The sequence below is a fragment of the Mytilus californianus genome, unplaced genomic scaffold (genome assembly GCF_021869535.1).
Source record: "Mytilus californianus isolate M0D057914Y unplaced genomic scaffold, xbMytCali1.0.p SCAF_3, whole genome shotgun sequence".
NCBI classification, from domain to species: domain Eukaryota; kingdom Metazoa; phylum Mollusca; class Bivalvia; order Mytilida; family Mytilidae; genus Mytilus; species Mytilus californianus.
In genome coordinates this window covers 28,608,726-28,630,483 of record NW_026262679.1, presented here as the reverse complement: position 1 = coordinate 28,630,483, position 21,758 = coordinate 28,608,726, and the positions used below count along the sequence as shown (strand labels likewise).

The following is a 21,758-nucleotide window of genomic DNA, read 5'->3' as shown; positions in this document are numbered from 1 at the left end:
CTTTTTGACTTGTATCTTTATTCATAGGAGGTAGACTTCATACAGGAGCTATGTTTTTGTTTTGTTTTTTTTTTTAATTTTGGTTTATTTGTATGTTTCGAGGTTAAGTGTGGCGTCCATTTTACTGAATTGGTATACATTATTGCTTCGGGGCCGGATGAAGCCCGCCTCTGGGTGCGGGATTTTCTCGCTGTGTTGAAGACACATTGGTGGCCTTGGGCTGTTTTCTGCTCTTTGGTCGGGTTGTTGTCTATTTGACACATATCCCGTTTCCATTTTCTATACTATTTCATACAGGAGCTAGTATTATCCTTTAACTTCACGTTCCGCTTTATAGATGATGTCATCTCACTGAATAATTTAAAGTTTGGTGACTATGTTGAACGCATCTATCCCATCGAATTTGAAATAAAGGTTTCAACTGTTAAGAAGTCTGACACGTATCTTGACTTACATCTAGAAATTGACAATGAGGGTTGATTAAAAACAAAACTTTACGACGAAAGAGATGATTTCAGCCTCCCAATTTTACATTTCTATGTAGCAACATTTCAGCAGCACCTACATATGGAGTATTTAATTTATGTAAAATATATGTATTTAAATCTCCCTGTTGATACAATATTCCAGAGCTTGCATATCCTAACATGATTTCCTTGAAAGATGGTTGCTGCTCATTTAAAAGCGTTGAAGTCTTCGCTTTGAAAATTTTACGGACACCATCACGCGTTGTTTGTTTCACAAATGACGACGGATATGTTCCAATTGTCGTAACCCGGTCCCGTTCTCCTTTATCCGAATGTGACATCACCATATTAGATTTATCAGCGAATATGTAATTGCATTAGCAACATGACGGGCGCCAGGTGTGAATTAGGATCTGATCACCTTTCCGGAGCACCTGAAATCACCCCTAGTTTTTGGTGGGGTTGCTCAGTCTTTAGTTTTGGAGGTCGTTTTGTAGACTGTTGTTGGCCTTTTGGTTGTTTTCCGGTTTTTCTTTACGTGGCCTTGTCAGTTTTTATTCTACTTATGAGCTTGTATATCCCTTTGGTATCGTCAGTCTCTCTACTTTGAATCACTGCGAGTTCAAAAAGGTGGTTCTAGCTGTTCTTTGAGAACTGGAACATAGATTAAGATAATATTACGTTGAGAAAGATTTTACTTACAACGTGTAAGTAAACCCTTTCTCAGCGTAATATTTTCTTAATCTATGTTATATAAGCGCCCGATGACGGATTAATGTTGCCGCTGTTGGTTAATAGATATATCATTGACGTGTATGGATATCATTTTTATTAAAACTTAGTTTATTTGTCTATCAATTATGTTAATATGCAAACAATTCCTTTAAGCTTTTTTCAACTGATCACATTTATACTCCTTATTGACGTTATATTTAGAAGCGTCAGGTCAATGCCATTTAAAATTTTATGAAATGACATGTACCTACAATACAAGTATTCTACTTCATAAGAACCATTAAATTGTATTAAAAACTGCAAATCTGAATAAGATTCTCCAAAAAAAATACTTTGGACATTGCACAAGTTCGAATTTTCATGTACTGGTCATGCCGTTGCTGTATGAAATCTACTCCGAAATACAGCCGCTTATATCAGAGTTCAGGACGGCTTGATATCAATATCAGAGTTCAGGACGGCTTGATATCAATATCAGAGTTCAGGATGGCTTGATATCAATATCAGAGTTCAGGACGGCTAGGTAAGACAACATTGATCTTGTTTTCGGTAGATGGAGATATTTTTTTGTACGGTAGTATAATTGTATTTTTTCTTTTCTTGTACCTGTGTTTATTATTGAATGAAAAGTTTGGGATATACGTCAATGAGACAACAACCAAACAACAAAAATAAACCAAAGCACATTTTAAGGCTTACATATACAGTTTTCAACAATGAACAGATACTATATATCAAGCTCTATTTCAACCAGAATCGTCTATTGCAGTGCTGTTTTTTAAACTGTTTTACTGATCTAGATTTAAAACAGGACAGACTCAACTGCTAAAACACCCTTTCCCGGTATATATATAAGAATAAGGAGATGTTATATATACAACTGCCAATGAGAATTAAGTATCCATACAGAACAAAGTACAAAGAAATCAAGTTGTTCATGCACCTGTCTAAAGTCTGGAGCCTCGTCAATGGATTGTCTTTATAGTTATAGCTTTAATGACTTTCCTTTGAGGGTCATCGTGGATACCAGATCTTTGATTATCGATGTTAAATGTATTCCCGACTTTTCTACAAGACTCTGGGGTAATGTAAAGCTTGGCATCTGGTTTAGACACTATAGTATTCTTGTAGACCGCATGCGGACCTCTAAATGTCTTTTTTTTCGTTGTGTAGCTGTCACATTGATGTAGTATACGTGACATCTTTTATCTATATAGTCTTATAAATCAAATTATACTGAATACTAGTATTAAACATTATATTTAACATGGTCATCTTTATCAAACTACATTCCTTCGTGTTTGATACATGTATAAACAAAATAAGAAAGGACCAGAATGACAACAGCTAACCATCAGTCTTAAAAGGTCAGACATCACCAAGGAGACAATCATAAACCATTAGTCTTAAAAGGTCTGACATTACATAGGGGACAATGACAAACCATAAGTCTTAAAAGGTCTAAAATCACCAAGGGGACGATAATAAAATATCAGTCTTAAAATGTCTAAAATCACATTGGAACAATGACAAACTATCAGTCTAAGAAGGTCAGACACCAACAGGGGGACAATCACAAATCGTCAGTCTTAAAAGGTCTGACATTACATAGGGGACAATGACAAACTATCAGTCTTAAAAGGTCTAAAATCACCAAGGGGACGATAATAAACTATCAGTCTTAAAATGTCTAAAATCACCTTGGGACAATGACAAACCATCAATATAAGAAGTTCAGACATCAACAAGGGGACAATCACAAATCTTCAGTCTTAAAAGGTCTGACATTACATTGGGGACAATCATAAACCATCAGTCTTAAAAGGTCTAAAATTACATTTGGACAATGACAAACTATCGGTCGAAGAAGGTCAGACATCAACAAGGGGACAATCACAAATCTTCAGTCTTAAAAGGTCTGACATTAAATAGGGAACAATGACAAACCATCAGTCTTAAAAGGTCTAAAATCACCAAGGAGACAACAACAAACTATCAGTCTTAAAAGGACTAAAATCACATTGGAACAATGACAAACTGTTAGTCTAAGAAGGTATGACATCAACAAGGGACAATATCAAACTATCAGTCTTAAGAAGGTCAGACATCAACAAGTGGACAATCACAAACCTTCAGTCTAAGAAGATCAGACATCAACAAAGAGACAATAACAAACTATCAGTCTAAAAAGGAAGGTCTAAAATCACATTTGGACAATTACAAACCACCAATCTAAGAAAGTCATAAACCATCAGTCTAAAAAGGTCTGACATCAACAAGGGGACAATAACAAACTATCAGTCTTAAAAGATCTAAAATCACATTTGATCAATTACAAACCACCAATCTAAGAACATCAACAATGGGAAAATCACTCGATTCATATAATGTTGTTCCTGTCAAGAAAAAAGTTACTGTCCTGCTATCGATTCATATAATGTTGTTCATGTCAAGAAAAAATCTGTAGATATTTTTTATTGGTTACAAAATATATATATCAATGAGAATTAATGATTAAATTGCAAAATGTAAATATCAAGTATTACTAACCATAATTGGCAAATAACAGGTAAAAAGAATCGAACTAACTACATGTATGTAAAACGGAAATCAGCAATTAAAATCAAGAACATTACACGAATGAAGAGACAGGTGCACGGACAAACAAAAACAATGTTGAGTTTTGTAAGATTGTCAAGAAAATTTCTAGTGAACACTGAACATTGGCTTCCTGGAGTCTGTCAAGTTTGAAAGACAACCTACTGTACGAAAATGGCAATACGGTTTGAAAATATAATTTGGAATTAATAAAAATACATAGTCCCTTCTACATAAGGAAATGCCTGTACCAAGTCAGAAATATGACCGCTGTTTTCCATTCGTTTGATGTATTTGAGCTTTTGATTTTGCCATTTGATAAAGGACTTTCCGTTTTGAATTTTCCTTGGAGTTCGTTTTTTTTTGTTATTTTACTTTTTCATATTGTACTCGAAGTAAGCATGTCTAGAATCAACAGCATTTTAATATGACCTATATTTAAGAAATCAGCACCAATCTGCAGATAATTACATTCCTACCTCGTTTGAAATGAATAAATATTTGAAGCAGATTACCATAAACACATATGCAAAACATAAATCTCTTTAAATGTCATTATGACAATATGATTTGGAAAGTACTACGTTATCTTTTATTCACTTTTTCCATGGACCAGTTTCTTAGCAAAATTGAAAATAAATAGTTATAATGTGTCGGTAATGTTTTATAATGTGCCCGTAATGTTTTGTGAATGATTACCTCGCTTCAACTTAGGTTTAAGAAAATTTGTAATTAAATTCTAAACTTGGAATGAATATATCTCTGTCAACCATTATTATTTTGTATTAAGATAAATGGTAGGATAACATTATATAGAAATGTCTGACACAACAACTGTGAAATAATTATGCTTATTGTCTGCCAACCACTGTGACATATTAAATATTTTTTTATTTAAAGCAGTATTTGTTAAAAACAAGGAGCAAAGGAACTATGGACCGTGTGTAAATACACTTAAACGACATTTTATTCTATAGCACAGATCAATTGAATAGTAATTATTTGCTTTCTATAGCTTTCTGATAAAGAAAAGACCCTTTATTTCAATGCTGAAATGAAACGAATAAACTGTTTCAGTAAATAAAAAGTACGTTTTCTTTAACGTTAATGAAAAGATTTAAAACTTCCTTACTTCTAATAACATTTTTCCTTTGCGAACACATTTCTGTAGAACATTTTTTTTTTTAATTTTGTATTTAAAAAATCAAAATAGATAATATATCAAATTACTTTTCTTACATAACACTTGAAACACGGATGTTTTTCGTTAAGGATAACCGAGGGATACAGCCCTATAGACTGGTTCCCTATTGACGAAGACACCAAGTGTAGTTCATAATAATTAAAACAAATTGTTGACCTTTGAAATTTAAGTGAGAAGATCAATATCAATACCGTTCATAAGATAAACATAATATTTTCAATTTGATCAACTACTTTGAACAAACAAGTTCATATAACATGTACAATGTTAAGAAGATATGTAGATCTTGATAAAAAAAGCCTGTAATGTTTTGCCATTATCGTGGATGATGTTATAATGTCAAATCTGGCAGGTCAGGAATTAGACTGAAAACTAATATGTTTACATTACTGTAAAAAAAATTAAAATGAACAAAAATTGTATGGTTGGAAAGAAAAAGTCCATTGCATTTCTTGTTGTCCTGTGCTGTTTAAGTTTGATTAGTGATAAGTGCACTGATTTTAACAGATATGAGTCATGAAAACGTGTTACGAAACTACCAGGATATACATTGAGATAATTTTAAAGATGTTCTTATTTTTGGTAAATGTTTACTTTACTATTGTACATGCAGATAATGACATATTCAAATTGGTGCACAAAAAGAAAGAAATTACGATATACTTTGTCCTGCAAACACAATAGAAAAACTAGCTAAATATGAATTTACTGAAGTCTGATTTTAACACAACAAAATTTCAGTCGTTCTAATTGCAATTTAGAAATATTTTTAAGAAAGTGATTTTCAACATTACGAAGGACTTATTTTACTTTTTTATAAATTGATTATCAGAATACTTGTCATCATTATTGTCCATTGCAAATTTATAAAATCTTTTAAACTGAACTGAACCTTTTTCACTTTATAAGACTTTGCAATAAAGCAACAACAAATCCAAATACATATGTCGCTAGCATCGTTCACATCTTGGCAAAAAATGTTCAATACCAGATTTTTTCTGGAATCAGTTTAAGTTTATATGTGTGACAAATTGGTAAGATGTGAATTGAACCAATGCTGCTAGAAATATCTTAAATTTTTATATCAGCAACGTATATGCTCATATGTCGACATTATTAACCAGAATGAATTTAGTCAATACAGTTTTCGAAATAGAAGCTAATTAAAAGTTGTATCTAAGTCATGACGTCACTTTTCAACTATTTTTCTGTGATGGAACACGAGGTCTATTATAGTAACGGTGCTATTATGCATTTTTTCCCTGCGTTTTTTGTCTAACAGTTTTTTTCGGTATAAATGTAGTCTCTTGAACTGCGACTATACATTGAAACAAGTAAATATTATGAACAGGATACCGTATACAAGCTCTACAGCAAAACATTCACAACAGAAACAGAACCATTCCTAAATATTAGGCCACAAATGTATATCGATAAAGTGCTTTCATGGCCATAAATAATTTGATATCGATATCAAATCTTGCTCTTTCTAATACTTAAGAACAGACAGTAATTTTCAAAGAACAGACAGGAAACCTACAGCGGCTTAAGTAACAGTAATTAGGCTTAATAGACAGTAAGTGGGAATTCAAGTATCATTTGGAACTTTATATAGCCCAGTAACCAAAATCAATGACCCCGTGTCAACATGAACAGCGCTTTATGTTTATTTGTACTAATATGTCTTTAAAACTCTATTGATTACAGAGGTCGATGTATTTGGAGGAAATTATAGGTTACATTTGTTACAATTCAATACCACTTAGGATTTTGGTCGATTCTACTTGTAATTAATACTTACAAGAAATAGTAACATGCCTGCCAATAAAAATGTATAAAGTGTGTTTCATTTGGGGACATCCGCATCAGTAAATGTTGTCAAGTGGTACAAATTTCAACTTAGGTTTTTCCCCATTTTAAGAGTGGATTTAATTTAAGAATCAATTAACTAAATATCTTCAACTCGACTTGTTGTTATCTAATAGTCCAATCAATTGAGTTTAGAATACAGATAATTCAAAATCCCCCACACAGTTGAAGCTATCAAACATAATCCTCAAATTAACTTGCTATCATACTTTAAAACATCTTTATCTATTGGTAATAAGACTCTATAAATAGTCACCTTTACTCGAAATACGCGATGTTCTTTTCTAAATTGCAGTATAAGCCCAATACACATTTAACAAGAATAAGATATTCTATAGGAGCAATCAAAAATCGTAAATCAAAGAGAACACTAAAGAAGAAGGACTAAAAAGACAAACTAATCCAAGTCAACAGATCAAGGTAAACTTACTTTGTAGTTAATTCATGTTTAGACTATTATCAATAAACTCATCGTTGATACCAGGATTAAACGTTTGTACACCAGACGCGCGTTTCGGCTACAAAAGACTCATCGGTGACGCTCTAATCAAAAAAGTAAAAAACGCCAAATAAAGTACGAAGTTGAAGAGCATTGAAAGATTCAGCTTTGATTCTGCGTTGGTTTTCCAAAGAAGAATACAGTGAAGCATTCGTCATTTTTCATGTGTGTTTTTTTTTTTTTTTTTTTTTTTTTACTTTTTACCTGTGCATAGGTCTTCGATTGAACTGTTTGCCAGTAATTTACCATGATGGTTAAATAATCACAAGAAAAATAAAATGAAGAAACTAAAGTTCACTTCTTAAGTATGATGATAATTTATGAATATGACAACATCTCACTAGGTAAGCTCATTCAAACCCAGTTTCCTCGAATCAGAGAAATTCAAAATCTCAGTGATTCTTATAGTTTCTATAATAATTACATAATGAGGGTTCAACGAGAGATTTTGACTCGCAGCCAACAAAAAATGAAACACTGTACAATCAGAAACTTCCGTTTGTTTTAAGCTTGTTAACTAAAAAAATTATGATTAAAACCCATTTTACAGAGATAACATGCAATCAGATATGAAATCGTTATAATTCTGTTTTCGTATGCAAGTTTCAAAACATACAGAAGAAGAAAAACTACTTGTATTGTAAATAAGCAGCTTGATGTTTATGGCTCGGATTTATCCTGGATATAAATGAAATGAGATGCTGAGTATACTTCAATCAAATGTCATCTAAAAGACATAAATAACGAAAGCATTTGAGCGTGCTATTTAAACATTGAAGCGCTAAAAGTCACCTTATGGCCATACATTTTTGTACACTAGTGTTGTCAGATTTCTGCCTCTTTAACGTTTCCCATTTAACATCTCTTTTTATATTTTATGTTTTTCCCTATACATTTGTACTCTTATATGCATGGTTAACGCGTGCTGTAATGTAAACAAAAGACTGATTTGTTCATACATCAGTACTGAAAATACATGTGTTAACCTCCACATTTTCTGTGTATATTCATGATTTTGCTGTTTACGTGCACGTTATGGATTCGATCTTTCCGTACAGCAACCCTTTAATCGATCAATAAAACAATAATAATACAAAAAGAATTTTTAAATTTGAAGTGACGTTCGAAGTCAAACAGATATTTTAAGCTTTCTTGGTATAATGTTCAACTTTTGACCAGTTTTGTGTATAAAAAAAGACATCTTGCATTAATAATCTTATAAATTATTTGAATAAAAATTTACAAACATGCAAGGAGATGTTCATAGAATATCATGTTATTTTAAGAACAGTTTATAACATTCCAACATGCAAATGTTTTTAAATATCAATTTTCTGTTTTAAGAAAGAAATAAACGTGTGCATGCATCAATGTGTAGTCAGAATAGCATGATATAGTTAATGTTATATAACTTGCTTGAATAGTCAAATCTTATATGTTAAATGAAGTTATTTGAAGCAATAGAATTTTTAAACGCGTGATTGTATAAATAATTTGTCTAGAGTAAAAGGTAAATAATCTTATTATTAAGAAAAAAAAACACTCGTTTAGAAAATAATATCTTGGAAGCTGCTGGACCTGTCTGTTTTAAGGCTCTTGTAAATGTATTGTTTTTCGTTTTAGTCTATATCTTGGAAGCTGTATCATTGAAGTATTCCCAAATTCACTTTTGTCTTCGAATTATATCTATAAAGAATAAAAGCATGTTGTATTAAAACTTAACGGTGATTATTGGTTTACTACTAGATAACATCCCATTGGATGCCTCATATAAACCTGCTTTAAACTATTTTTGTAATAATATGGCTTACACTTAATTGAAATTTTAGCATGGCAAACAGGTACAATTCAACCATTATTAAAGTTATTCAAATTTTTCTTTCAAAACGATAGAATGACACAAAAACCATAAAACTACATAACGAGCTCTTTACTGCAGTATGATTTTAATAAAAGGGATTCAAAGTATGTATTTCTGTTGACATGTCACACGGTAATATGTTTAATTTACCCTTTAAATGAAAGCTTTTCAAATTATTGTCCCGTACTTTTCATTATGCGGAAGAAATACTTCAAACTCGATCCTTTTCAGGCTGCAAATTGTCACAAATTTAGATAACTTTCAAATTGGTTTGCCTGAAGTTTGTCTGATGTGAAAAAATCAATACGATTTTATTGCGTTTTTCTATGTGATTGCGCCAAACCTATTTGTCAAATCTAGGATTAAAATAATCATGTTTCCTAATTTCACAGAAAAGGTAGTTAAGCTTAAATCCAAGCAGTCAACCACTAAAACTATTTGACTAAAATGTAGAAACTTTGAATCAAACAAAGAGAAAAAACACATGAACTTTGCAAATGTTGATACTAACTTAATGAATACTTCATTTGTAAATAATCTAAGCGCACGGTTTATTTTAACAGTATCTTAAAGTGGAAAGAAAAGATAAAAACTTTTCAAATTTTCATTTAGTAATATTTTTCATGAAACCTACAAAATCAAATGATGAGTTTTAAAACTATCATATCAGTTGAAATTAAAGCTTAAATTATGCAACTAACTATACGAAAAATGCATTAAAAAGATGTTTTAAATGTTTTGGCATATCTCATTGTTAGGTTGCTGTATAGTTGGTGTATATACCTAATTTCTCTCTTTCTATAAAATATGTTATTACGTTTTGTTTGTCTATAAAAAGTGATACACAACATATAATACTTTTTTTAACTGACATAACTATTTGGCCTTTTAACTTTTTTGATTCGATCGTTACTATTGAGTCTTTTGTAGACGAACGCCCGTCTGGCATACAAAACTTTAATCCTGGTATCTATGGCGAGTTTATTTATAACAAAGACATACGGAGCTTTTCTACTGGTGAAAACTGCAGAAATAAACGTTCGATGCCGATGTCAGAGCGCACAGCTAGTCTTTCAAAAATAACCTTCATCAGATAGACACGAGACTTAAGTTTGGTCAAGCCAAATAAATAAAACATTCAAGAGCAAACATGTGTAATTAAACAATAATATTTTGATTATATGAAAATACCGAACGCATTCATGGATATAGTTTATAAAAAGCAGCAGTCGTGTCACATGATGGTTAGAGTTATCTGTGTACATCTTATACGGAGATATATTGTGTTAGAATATCGACCAGAAAAATGTTTTGTTGTCCACAGTCTATTATATTGTGGCCTACGGACATTTTTTGTTTTTATAAAGTGTCTTCTTCATATATCTGATACGTTGCGGATTAAATTGTTTCACGTTGTCGAATATGTAGGCATCAAGGTTGAGTAAAACAACAACCGTCATAATATTATGTAATGTAATAATAAAGAATATTTGGTTTAAAATTGTAGTGTAGAATACTTGAAAATGATTTATTAGACATGGGGAATTACTTGTAAATTAGATTTTATAAAATTATTCGACTGTTTTGCATCATCAAACATAAAAAATCGTTAAACAACTACAATACAATACAACGAAGGAAAATGAATTGTTTTGATTGTTGGTTTGCTGACGTGAATGAGGTTTTATGATTTAAAGACCATTTGTTGCTAAATTCAATTTACACAAAAATCCAATTGGCTGAAATACATTTTTATATAAATAAAATATCTTGATTATAAATAATGATTATCATTAAATAGGTATATTTACATTTATCACAAGTAGTTTCACAAAGCAGTTACCTTGTCCTTTTCCAATAATTCTTTTGTTTGTGAACCGTTTTCCACGGTTCTCATCGTATATTCAGGTTTAGCATAGGAATTGTTAGGACTACGATAGGCGTAACCATTTCTATGTTCTACGGAGACACAAGACTTTGGGAATAAAATTCGTCTAAAGGCGTCTCGGAATTCCTGATTAAAGATACTGTAAATAATAGGATTTAAGCACGAATTTACGTATCCAAGCCATGTTAATATTTTGAATAGAATTAAAGGAACACATTTACAAAATGCAGCTATGAGGTTGATAATGAAAAAAGGCAACCAACAGAATAAAAATACGCCTACAATTATTCCCAAAGTCACTGCTGCTTTGTGATCTTGGCTAGAACTATTTTTGCCACCACCAAACTGTGGTGTTTGCGTTTTCTTTATACTTTTAATATGTCGACGTGCGTAGCAATATAACTGTATATAAATAGCTAACATTACAATACAAGGAATATAAAAGCTGATTGTGGACGAAACAACTGAATACACTGGATTTAACTCCATGGCACACACATTTTCCTCCAATGGTTTCCCTCTATCCTCTGCGTTCTTATGCCACTCTAAATGTATCGGGATGAACGAGATCGCACAAGACATAATCCAAACCGCACTTATCATGGCGGCAATCTTTTTCCAGTTCATCCAATTCTCATATCGGAATGGATCCCTAATGTGTATGTATCTATCGAGACTTATGACACAGAGATTTAATATGGATGCTGTGGAACACATGATATCGCCAGATATCCAAATATCACAAAATGTGGCTCCGAATATCCACTTATCAAGAATGTCATTGATAACAGCAAAAGTCATCACCAGGATAGCTACTAGTAAATCTGCTATAGCTAACGATACCAGTAATAAATTATTTAGATGCTTTAAACGTCTGTCCGTAAAAACAGCAACACAGACTAAAATGTTTCCGACTATCGCTAAGATAATGAACAGAGATAATATGGTCCCAATAATAATTTTTTCAGCCAGTTGATAGCCGCTTCCAGTTTCCTCTTCGTTAGTATTGTTCGAGCCATTTGTACCGTTTAAAGTATCAAAAATTGTATAATTCGGACTATCCGAAGATAGGTCCAATATAGAAAAATTTGTTATCATAGTCCCGAATCATTTGTAAGTCCTGAAGAGAATAACCCATATCTAACTGACATAATCTTTGCTAGTTAGAAGTCCAACAAATATCCAGATCGATTTGGAACACACTGACACTCTTTACCACTTTATTCCATGTAAACAACGCTTTAATTTTATGTACACACTTTATAAATACCGACGGTTTGTTTTCTTTTCCACTTTAAAATTCAATATTTGCTTCGATAATTGCATTTTTTCGCATGAACTCTCTGTATTGAATATTCCCTCAGAAATATTGTGATTATTAATTGTCAATTTTACTTATATGACATATTTCCATATCAAAACACTGCTCGTCATTTAAAAGAAATTAAATCCATTTAATAAATAAAAATCTCAATACATACTTTTAATCACAATTGGATTGATTTAATATTGTCCTTTGTGGCAAATGAACATATTTAAAACTATCTAAAATCTTTTCCGATAGTAATACAATTCTTTTAAATAACTCTCCGATCACTGGATCTTGTTCTATTTTTTCTCCAAATAAATCATCCGAATTAATTTCTTAGATCCTCACTTGATTATAAACTGACCGCCCAGTTTGTAGTTAACGATAACTATTTAATAATATTTCTTTCTTAAGCTTTCTGTTGCTCTCTCTGTAGCCACGTTTATTATCAATGCGCATGTCCTATCAACAGAAGAAATTAAATGTGAAAATATACATGTCCTTCGATTTTAAATTGTATAAAGGCATAAGATGTAAGAAAACAATCTTACAAGTTTCTCATTGATTTTAGAAATAATTCACAAAGTTAAAAATGATTGGATTACAAATATTTATGTATCAGTGAGTTGTAACGATTTTTATGCCAAGAAAATTATGCAGCCTCCTTGTAATACACGTGGTATCTCTCAACGATTGATAGAAGTATTTAACGTGAAAATCATAAACCACATACTTCTGTGGACGTAATTAATTATCTCTACAATATCAACACCAATGTGTATATATCTCCATGTGTCATATTTTTTCAATTTTTTTCGATTATGATTATGATTTACGTTTATCTTTTATCTTTCGTTTTTGTTAAAAAAGCGAAAAATGCTTCTACGTTTATCTATCCTGTGAAGTTTTCACTTTATCATATTTTACCATCGACATAATATGCAGAGATTTCTTTCAGGTATAAAGTAATTATGACTCCAATGAAATATTATATGTCGTTTAGAATTGCATTTATAATTTTAACAACGATGGTTATATGGTGAAAAAAACCTTGCCGCTCTTCACCTGAGCATTAAAATAGTCCTATCGAAGTAGTGTCACGGGTGGTTAAAACTTTTGTTCAAACATAAACGCCTATTCCATTAAGCATTTTCTATTAATAATTCTATTTACACTTTTAATTTGAAGTAGAGAAACGTGAAATCATTTAAAATCCATGACATACCCCGTTCTTAACCTATCCCCTGGACGATGATAAATCACCTTCTGGAAATCAACGTTAAATTGATTATTAAATTATGATTTTTTAAAAGAGTAAATCTAAAAGAAAAAGGGTGCATTCAAGCATAGAATAAATTCAAACACATCCTAGTTTTTCTTTTTACATAGGACAGTCTTAGACAGATATAAAGATATCTTTCGACGACTGAAGGTTAATCAAAAACGTACAATGTAAGAGTTAAATGTAAAAACAAATATTTTAGGTGTGTAATATTTATGCATTTATGTATTTCTTCGCTTCTAGAAAATCGGAAGCTCATTTTCCATTTTTATTGAAATCAAAGACTGGGATACAATATACACATAATTCATTTTATACTTGATATTCAGTTCACAGTTTAAGTATCGTACGTAAAGCAAATACAGCATAAACTCATACGAAGCTAAACAGCTTTCATACATGTGATCATGTATGATTAAGTTGACAATTGAACAAGTCCCATCAGCACATATATGTATGCTTCGTGTATATCACGAAGTTTTACTTTCTTATTTAATTCGGGATTGTTAAATGAATATGTAAATTTGAAATTGGTAAAACAGGTATCGACCATCGTATTTTGCAAGTTACAAGAAAACAAACATAAAACAAAGGGTATATTTATGTGTATTAGCGATTGTGATGTTGAGAAGGTTTTAATTAATTAAATTATTGAAAACTATCATTCTGCATTGACAATAATATCTTGGTGTAAATTAGATACACCCATTTGGGCTAACTCCTTCAAGGTGTATCTAATACTTACATAGAAGTGTTATAATTTTTTCAGCAAAAAGTTAAGATTTTGGCAATTAAACCATTAAAAGACAAGATTGTACAGAGATTCATATTGCCAAACAAAAGCAGTGAAAAGGTATCAATTTGATGACAGAAAAATAGACACAATTAAGATTTCATTCCAAATCCATAACTACAAAACATCCTCTAAAAGTGTTACTGCATCTAAAGCATTTGAGATAATGACACTTTTCCTGTTTTATCGAAACTAATTGCACTTTTTTAGAACAAGAGAAAAGATAAAACATTTATGTATTACTTTTATGTAAATCAGATATGATAGACTTACATCTGATACTTGTTGTTTTTTTGTTTTTTTTGGTTTTTTTTGGGTGTTTTTAAAGGATTTTTCTTACCCTTTTTGACTAAACATCAAACGCTTTTATACTTACAATTTTGCCTTTAAATTACATCTCAAAACTCAATATTATGTTTGTGTTACAATATCCCCCTATAAGAGAAAAGGGACATGTGACAGATTTTCATGAGACGTTTCCAAGATACACTGGAAATTAATTATACCGGTACATATACTGATGTTCTTAATCTCAAAAGTGACTGAGCGATTTCTTCACTTAAAGAACAAGACGAAAACGCTGTGGTTTAAATATATCACTCAGACGGAAATTTAAAGAATAGGAATGATAGTTGAATTTTCAAATAACCTCATTATTTCTAAAACATAACTTAAATTGAATTTAGCATAAGAAATTACTGACCTTTATTCGTTCTAACTTCCAAAAACATGACAACTACCAATAATCACGAGTGTCAGACTAAAATTGATGGTACGTTGAGAATACAATAACTAGTTCATTATCAACCGCCGCTGCAATATAATACAATAAATTTAATAACAAATCATTAGCAGTAAATGGCTACTAGTGACTTATCGCATGAATGTCATTTATAAAACATTTATATGAAATGTTTCCAGTGTTTAAAGCTTTTAAATCATTTTCCTCAAAATCTGTTACAAGTACATGTACATGCTCTAAGTACATGAACATGCAGTTCATGGGTCGATATTAATATATGGCGAATGTAAATGACTACAGCACAATGTCGATATACAACAAAAAAAACGGTGCCTTTGATTTTCATATTTTTTAGACAAGAAATCTATTGTTAAAATATTTTTATTTGATTAAAGATACTAGCAATACTCGTTCGCACAAAGAGAGAACAGCGAATAGATTAATAGTGCTTCAACATTAATCTTTATCATATCGGTCTGAAACATTCTAACTTATTTCTTTTTCCATCATTTTAGAATATCTAAATTATGTGTCATCTTTTCTACAGCACACAGGTTTTCGGTGAGGTTCATGCTGCACATTGTTGGCCGGGTTGCAAGAGGCACTTAACTGGCTTATAGTGTAGTTTGTTTTCAACTGTTGTTTGTCTATAAGTTTTTTTCTCTTGGCCATGATGTTGTTTGTTTTTCTTCGATTTATCAGTTCCCTACTTATCTTCTCTTATTCCAATTCAAAGTTCTTTGCTGTCATGTATTAAGGTGTCAGGCTTATGATTTTGAGGTCAACAACTTTAAGTAACTATAGAAACCAGGAAGTATTTTTTCTATCTAAAGTAACTACCTGACAAAGTTTCTTATAGGTTCAGAAGAAAAGGAACCAGAGAAGTGCACTTTGGCATTTTAAAAAAATCACTTCCGCTGTTAAACTTTTCTACAATGTAACACTGTTGCATATAATTGGATTTATAAAACATGCTATCAGTCTATTACAAATGTCACTGCTTACCCTTCCGGAGCACCTGAGATCACCCCCAGTTTTTGGTGGGGTTCGTGTTGCTTAGTCTTTAGTTTTCTATGTTGTGTCATCTGTACTATTATTTGTCTGATTGTCTTTTTATTTTTGGTCATGACGTTGTCAGTTTGTTTTCGATCTATGAGTTTGACTGTCCCTCTGGTATCTTTCGTCCCTCTTCCATACCTATGTTGTTTTCGGAATTTGACAGTTACCCATTTCTTTGATATAAGTGATGATATGAAGATTTGAAAACTAAATTTATCCATTTTAAAATGTTGGTATGTTTGATTTTACTGCAATTGAAATGTTTATTGAGATTGATTTGGGTAAGAAATGTCTCTTTTAAGTCTAATAACTGTTCAGTGGAGAGACTGTCTACTTGTTACTTTGAACTGACTCTTTACGTTTTAGTTTTGATTTTAGAATAAAATTGACAACTGCATTTTTATGTTTAAACAATCACACTTGTCTATTATGCTTGTTCTATATTCAGCTTGATACAGGCAGTTGCATTCTCCTATCAATTTGGTCATGTGATTGGGTTGAACAAGAGACACTTACAAAGATGTTATTGTATAATGCATAATTGCTGGATATGATCTATCAACGTATTTCAACAGGAGTAACACGGCAGTTGTCACTAATGGACAAGGAACTTTTGGCCATTCCGGAGTATATGATTTCACCCCCGGTTTCTTTGGTGCTTTGATGTAGCGTTACTCAAAATTTATTTTTATGTGTAGTGTTTTGTAGACTACGATTGTTCATCTTTTCGTCGTTTTTCTTCGTGGTGTTATCTGTTTTATTAAAAGTAAGTTTAAAGACTGGTCCCGTTTGTATATTTCCATTCGTATTTTTACATACGGTGTTTTATGCGAAACCTTTTGGTTTACATCATAGTGTACTTTGTAGTACAGGACCAAAATCAACACGCAAATACAAAATTATGTAATTGTCATATGCATGATAAAATCAATTTTCTTTTTGAAAGGTATATAGTAATGGAGGTTTAACACTGCAATGAATGGTAATCAATTGCGTTATGTTATTTTTAATTATTTTATTGGCATGTTAAGTGGCTTTATTGACAACATTCACAGTTTTCTAAGACAGTATTCAATCTTCCATATATTCAATATTCTGCCATCAACAAAATCGCCATTTGTTGTAGAATGACGATCTTAAGAATTAAGCTTTAGAATAATACCTTTAGCACATATTAATACAGACGGTGGTATCGTATTAATAGTTTTGTTTTTACCTTAATATTTCAATAGTGAAGTAAATATACAATATTGTACTTACGTTCTATCAATATCCTGAATAATTTGGAAATTAATTTTAATGTGATAATTGTTTTTAAGTGGAGTACATAACAATCCACTTATATCAAATATTACTATTTATAGCGAGATTTGAAGTTCAAAAGCTACATCTTTTCAATTGGTGCAAGAGCATTTAATTGGGAGACTTGAACAATAATGGTTACATCCAGTTTTATATTATCTTATTCTAAAATAAAGGAAAGCAATCCATTTATACTATAAGGTACATTTCAGTATCTCATCTTTAAAAAGACCAAATTAAGATGTCCCAGTTTCCTATATAGCCAGTTTGAACGATTTATGACTAAATTTGTTAAATTTCCTTGTGAAATGGATTTCCACTTTAATTTCTTTTTTTCAGTTTCGTCATTTTACGAAACATCCGTTCTTTTTTATACGATCAATTGCAGATATCATTTTTAGAATAGTATTTTTTTTTGTAATTGATAGTTCCTTTTCCTTCCTCATTCAAGATAATGAAAGAATACATATACGATGGACCCGTTATAAAAATAGTAAATAACAAAATCTCTACTCCCACGATATATAGAAATCAATATTCATCCACGTTAACCACTTTTAGGAATCTTTTTTGTTTTCGCAAATCATTATAATCGGAACAGTAACCGATTGCCTTTCGTAGTTGCAACCATACCACATCTCATTATGTTTATAGTGGTTTTAGCGTAGTCCTGGCTTGGTGTAAATACTTTGCAAATAGAAGTTGTTGGTTGACATCGTCTGCATGACGCTGTAACCTGTTTTGTCATGTAACTTGCTTAACAATTACTACTTGGTGTGACGTCACATGATTGTGACGAGTGATGCAAGCATAATTGCTAAAATCATCTTCATTTGGGCTCTGGTGGATAGTTTCATTTGCAATTAAATATCACACCTTAATTTATATAGCATGATCATGAGATGCTTTACCCTGTCAATGCACCTTGTCTCACTGTAGTTAAAGGTCATGAGATGCTTAACTCTGTCGACGCACCTCGTCTCACTGTAGTTAGAGGTTATTAGATGCTTTACCTTGTCGATGCACCTCGTCTCACTGTAGTAACAGATCATGAGATGCTTTACCCTGTCGACGCACCTCGTCTCACTGTATTTAGAGGTAATGAGATGCTTAACCCTGTCGACGCACCTCGTCTCACAGTAGTGAGAGGTCATGAGATGCTTTACCCTGTCGATGCACCTCGTCTCACTGTAGTTAGAGATCATGAGATGCTTTACCTTGTCGATGCACCTCGTCTCACTGTAGTTAGAGGTCATGAGATGCTTTACCTTCTCGATGCACCTCGTCTCACTGTAGTTAGGGGTCATGAGATGATTTACGTTTACCCTGTCGATGCACCTCATCTCACTGTAGTTAGAGGTCATGAAATGCTTTACCCTGTCGACGTACCTCTTCTACTGTAGTTAGAGGTCATGAGATGCTTTACCATGTAGACGCATCTCGTCTAACTGTTACAGTAGTTACAGGTCATGAGATGCTTTACCCTGTCGACGCACCGCGTCTCACTGCATTTAGAGATCATTAGATGATTTACCCTGTCGATGCACCTCGTCTCACTGTATTTAGAGATCATGAGATGCTATAACCTGTCGAAAAACCACGTTATATTGTAGTTAGAGGTTATGAGATGCTTTACCCTGTCGACGCACCGCGTCTCACTGTATTTAGAGATCATGAGATTATTTACCATGTCGAAGCACCTCGTCTCACTGTATTAAGAGATCATGAGATGCTATAACCTGTCGAACACCTCGTCATACTGTATTTAGAGGTCATGAGATGCTTTACCCTGTCGACGCATCTCGTCTCACTGTAGTTAGAGGTCATGATATGCTTTAACCTGTCGACGTACCTCGTCTCACTGTAGTTAGAGGTCATGAGATGCTTTACCTTGTCGATGCACCTCGTCTCACTGTAGTTAGAGGTCACGAGATGCTTTACCCCGTCGACGCACCTCGTCTCACTGTATTTAGAGGTCATGAGATGCTTTACCCTGTCGACGCGCCTCGTCTCGCAGTATTTATAGGTTATGAGATGCTTTACCCTGTTGATGCACCTCGTCTCACTGTATTTCGAGTTCATGAGATTTCTACTTGTTTGTTTTTTTGAACAATATATTATATTAAACCAGATATTTTCCTCTTGTTTTGATCGACATTAACTATAGTCTGAAACTTAAAATAATACTTCAATCATCATTTCAATTGGTGTTCCACCACATGACATGCTTAACATGGTGTTTTTACCTTAGAAATGATAATATTAAAAAATATGCGTACCCAAATTTTTGAAACTAATATTTTGCTTTTATATATATAGAACGGTCCAATTAATCTTGTTGTACATGAAAAAAAAATGTATATTTATTATCCTCTGTCTATGCATGGTCTAAGCGAAAACATGTGTCATCAGGATTAAAAAAATATATAATTAGTTTTCTTTCTCCTATCATTTAACAGCATTACACAGCGTCTTCCTGTCAAATACAACCTAAGCAAAAATCATTGAAAGTGTTGAAACAATGGTCCTTATTACCTGGTGCAACCGTTGAGAAAACCTACTTGAGGTAATTGACATTACACATGTAATTGTAACGGATTTAAATTGAAGTTCACTACTACTATTTGTGGAGAGAAAATAAAAACATTAGTGCGTTTAAATTCAAATTCCTATTGTTTAATTGTTTAACTTTTAAGTAAGTAAGAATGATAGTATTATATACTACCTTGTGTTTTAGTGTATAATTACAAAAAATGTAAATGTTACTAATATTTTTATGTAATGAATAACTCAGATACATAATTATGTCTGTAAAGTACTCTATGTTATAATAATTCGTCTACAATCACTTCATGTTCATAATTTGCAGTCTCGTTACGTGTAATTACAACGCCCCCTGCATAACTTAGCATCTTTTTGACACCGCCATACCTAATAATTATATTAGTATATTATGAATTACGTATTTTTTTTATATTTGCAAATCTGACCTTAGGTAACTTTCTAATTGGGTTCTTTTCTTAAATCTGTTATGATTTTTCGGATCTCAATACAATTAATCACTTATACACGCTATATTCTAATGGTTGACCAAAAACTAATACATCTCATTAACCACATTTTTTGTAGTTTCAATGAAAATCAGTATTTTAAAAGTAAAACAAGCTTGTCAAATTGTACTTCCTTGATTCTGTATGTATCGATTACATTTAAATATTTTTACTTCTTTAAGCATTCGCATATCAGACGTCCTATAAAGTTAAAAACAAACTGCACTGTTTTAAAACAATAATTAAAACACTCCATTGTCAATATACTTTCTCAATTCTTCCTATTTTACCAGTGTGGCATTAACAGTGATATGTTTATTCCTTAAATCTTAATTCCATTACAATATCCTGTAATTATTCACGTGAAACACTTAATAACATCGATTCGCAATGCATTGTACACAGATAGAATCTTGCAATTGTACACTGAAACAAGCTTGAAGGAAAACACAAAGAGAAAAAATCATGAAGATACTCACATTATGGTATTTATGTCCATGAGTGAAAGCAAAGTTGATTCAATTGTCGTTTAAAATCAATCTATTTATAGAACAATTATAGCATTTTCTTTTATTCAATTATACAAAGTTTCACAATGAAAAGTGGTTTAAATTTGATTTTATCAAAACAATTCATCCATAAATTAAATTTGAATATTTCTTGATAATTTGACAAATGTATTAAATGTATATTTGCATTATGAATGCCTCGTCGATGAAGCCTTATATACTATTAGCATTTTGTTTGCTTTAAACATACTGTAGACTGGCATGTGAGTGGTTACCGAGTTATCAGACTGTATGTTCACTATCTGCAGGGTAAACAAGTTATCATATATGTTTAAAATGTCTTTTCGGTTAAATACTTTATATCGCTTTTCTATAGCGGTTAGTAACACTAAATTTATTACATTTACTTGTGAGATGGATTCCCACTTTACATCACTTTTTTCACGCGTCGTTTTACGACGCATCCGTTCTATTTTATTTTACGATCAGATATCATTTTTAGAATAGTGATTAATTTTTTGTTTGTTTGTTTGTTGTTTTTTTTTTTTTTTTTTTTGTTGTTTTTTTTTTTTTTGTTGTTTTTTTTTTTAA

General features: G+C 31.8%; 1 protein-coding gene across 2 annotated transcripts; it reads right to left on the bottom strand.

Moving 5' to 3' along the window:
• Positions 1-10,968: 10,968 nt before the first annotated feature.
• On the bottom strand, positions 10,969-21,175 carry LOC127734312 (dopamine receptor 1-like). 2 transcript variants are annotated; one of them, XM_052244135.1, is made up of 3 exons: positions 21,138-21,175; positions 15,209-15,318; positions 10,969-12,892 (listed from the first exon to the last, which is right to left on the bottom strand). In XM_052244135.1, the coding sequence occupies exon 3, from the start codon at positions 12,217-12,219 to the stop codon at positions 11,062-11,064; it is 1,158 nt and encodes a 385-aa protein (XP_052100095.1). In that variant the 5' UTR covers positions 12,220-12,892; positions 15,209-15,318; positions 21,138-21,175; the 3' UTR covers positions 10,969-11,061. The 2 variants fall into 2 exon arrangements, with proteins under 2 accessions (XP_052100095.1, XP_052100096.1); XM_052244136.1 differs by lacking the exons at positions 15,209-15,318; positions 21,138-21,175 and adding an exon at positions 14,882-14,898.
• Positions 21,176-21,758: the final 583 nt, after the last annotated feature.

Coding starts and splice junctions, on each gene's coding strand:
- LOC127734312 (XM_052244135.1), bottom strand. CDS start 12,219: ATGATAACAAATTTTTCTATATTGGACCTATCTTCGGATAGTCCGAAT.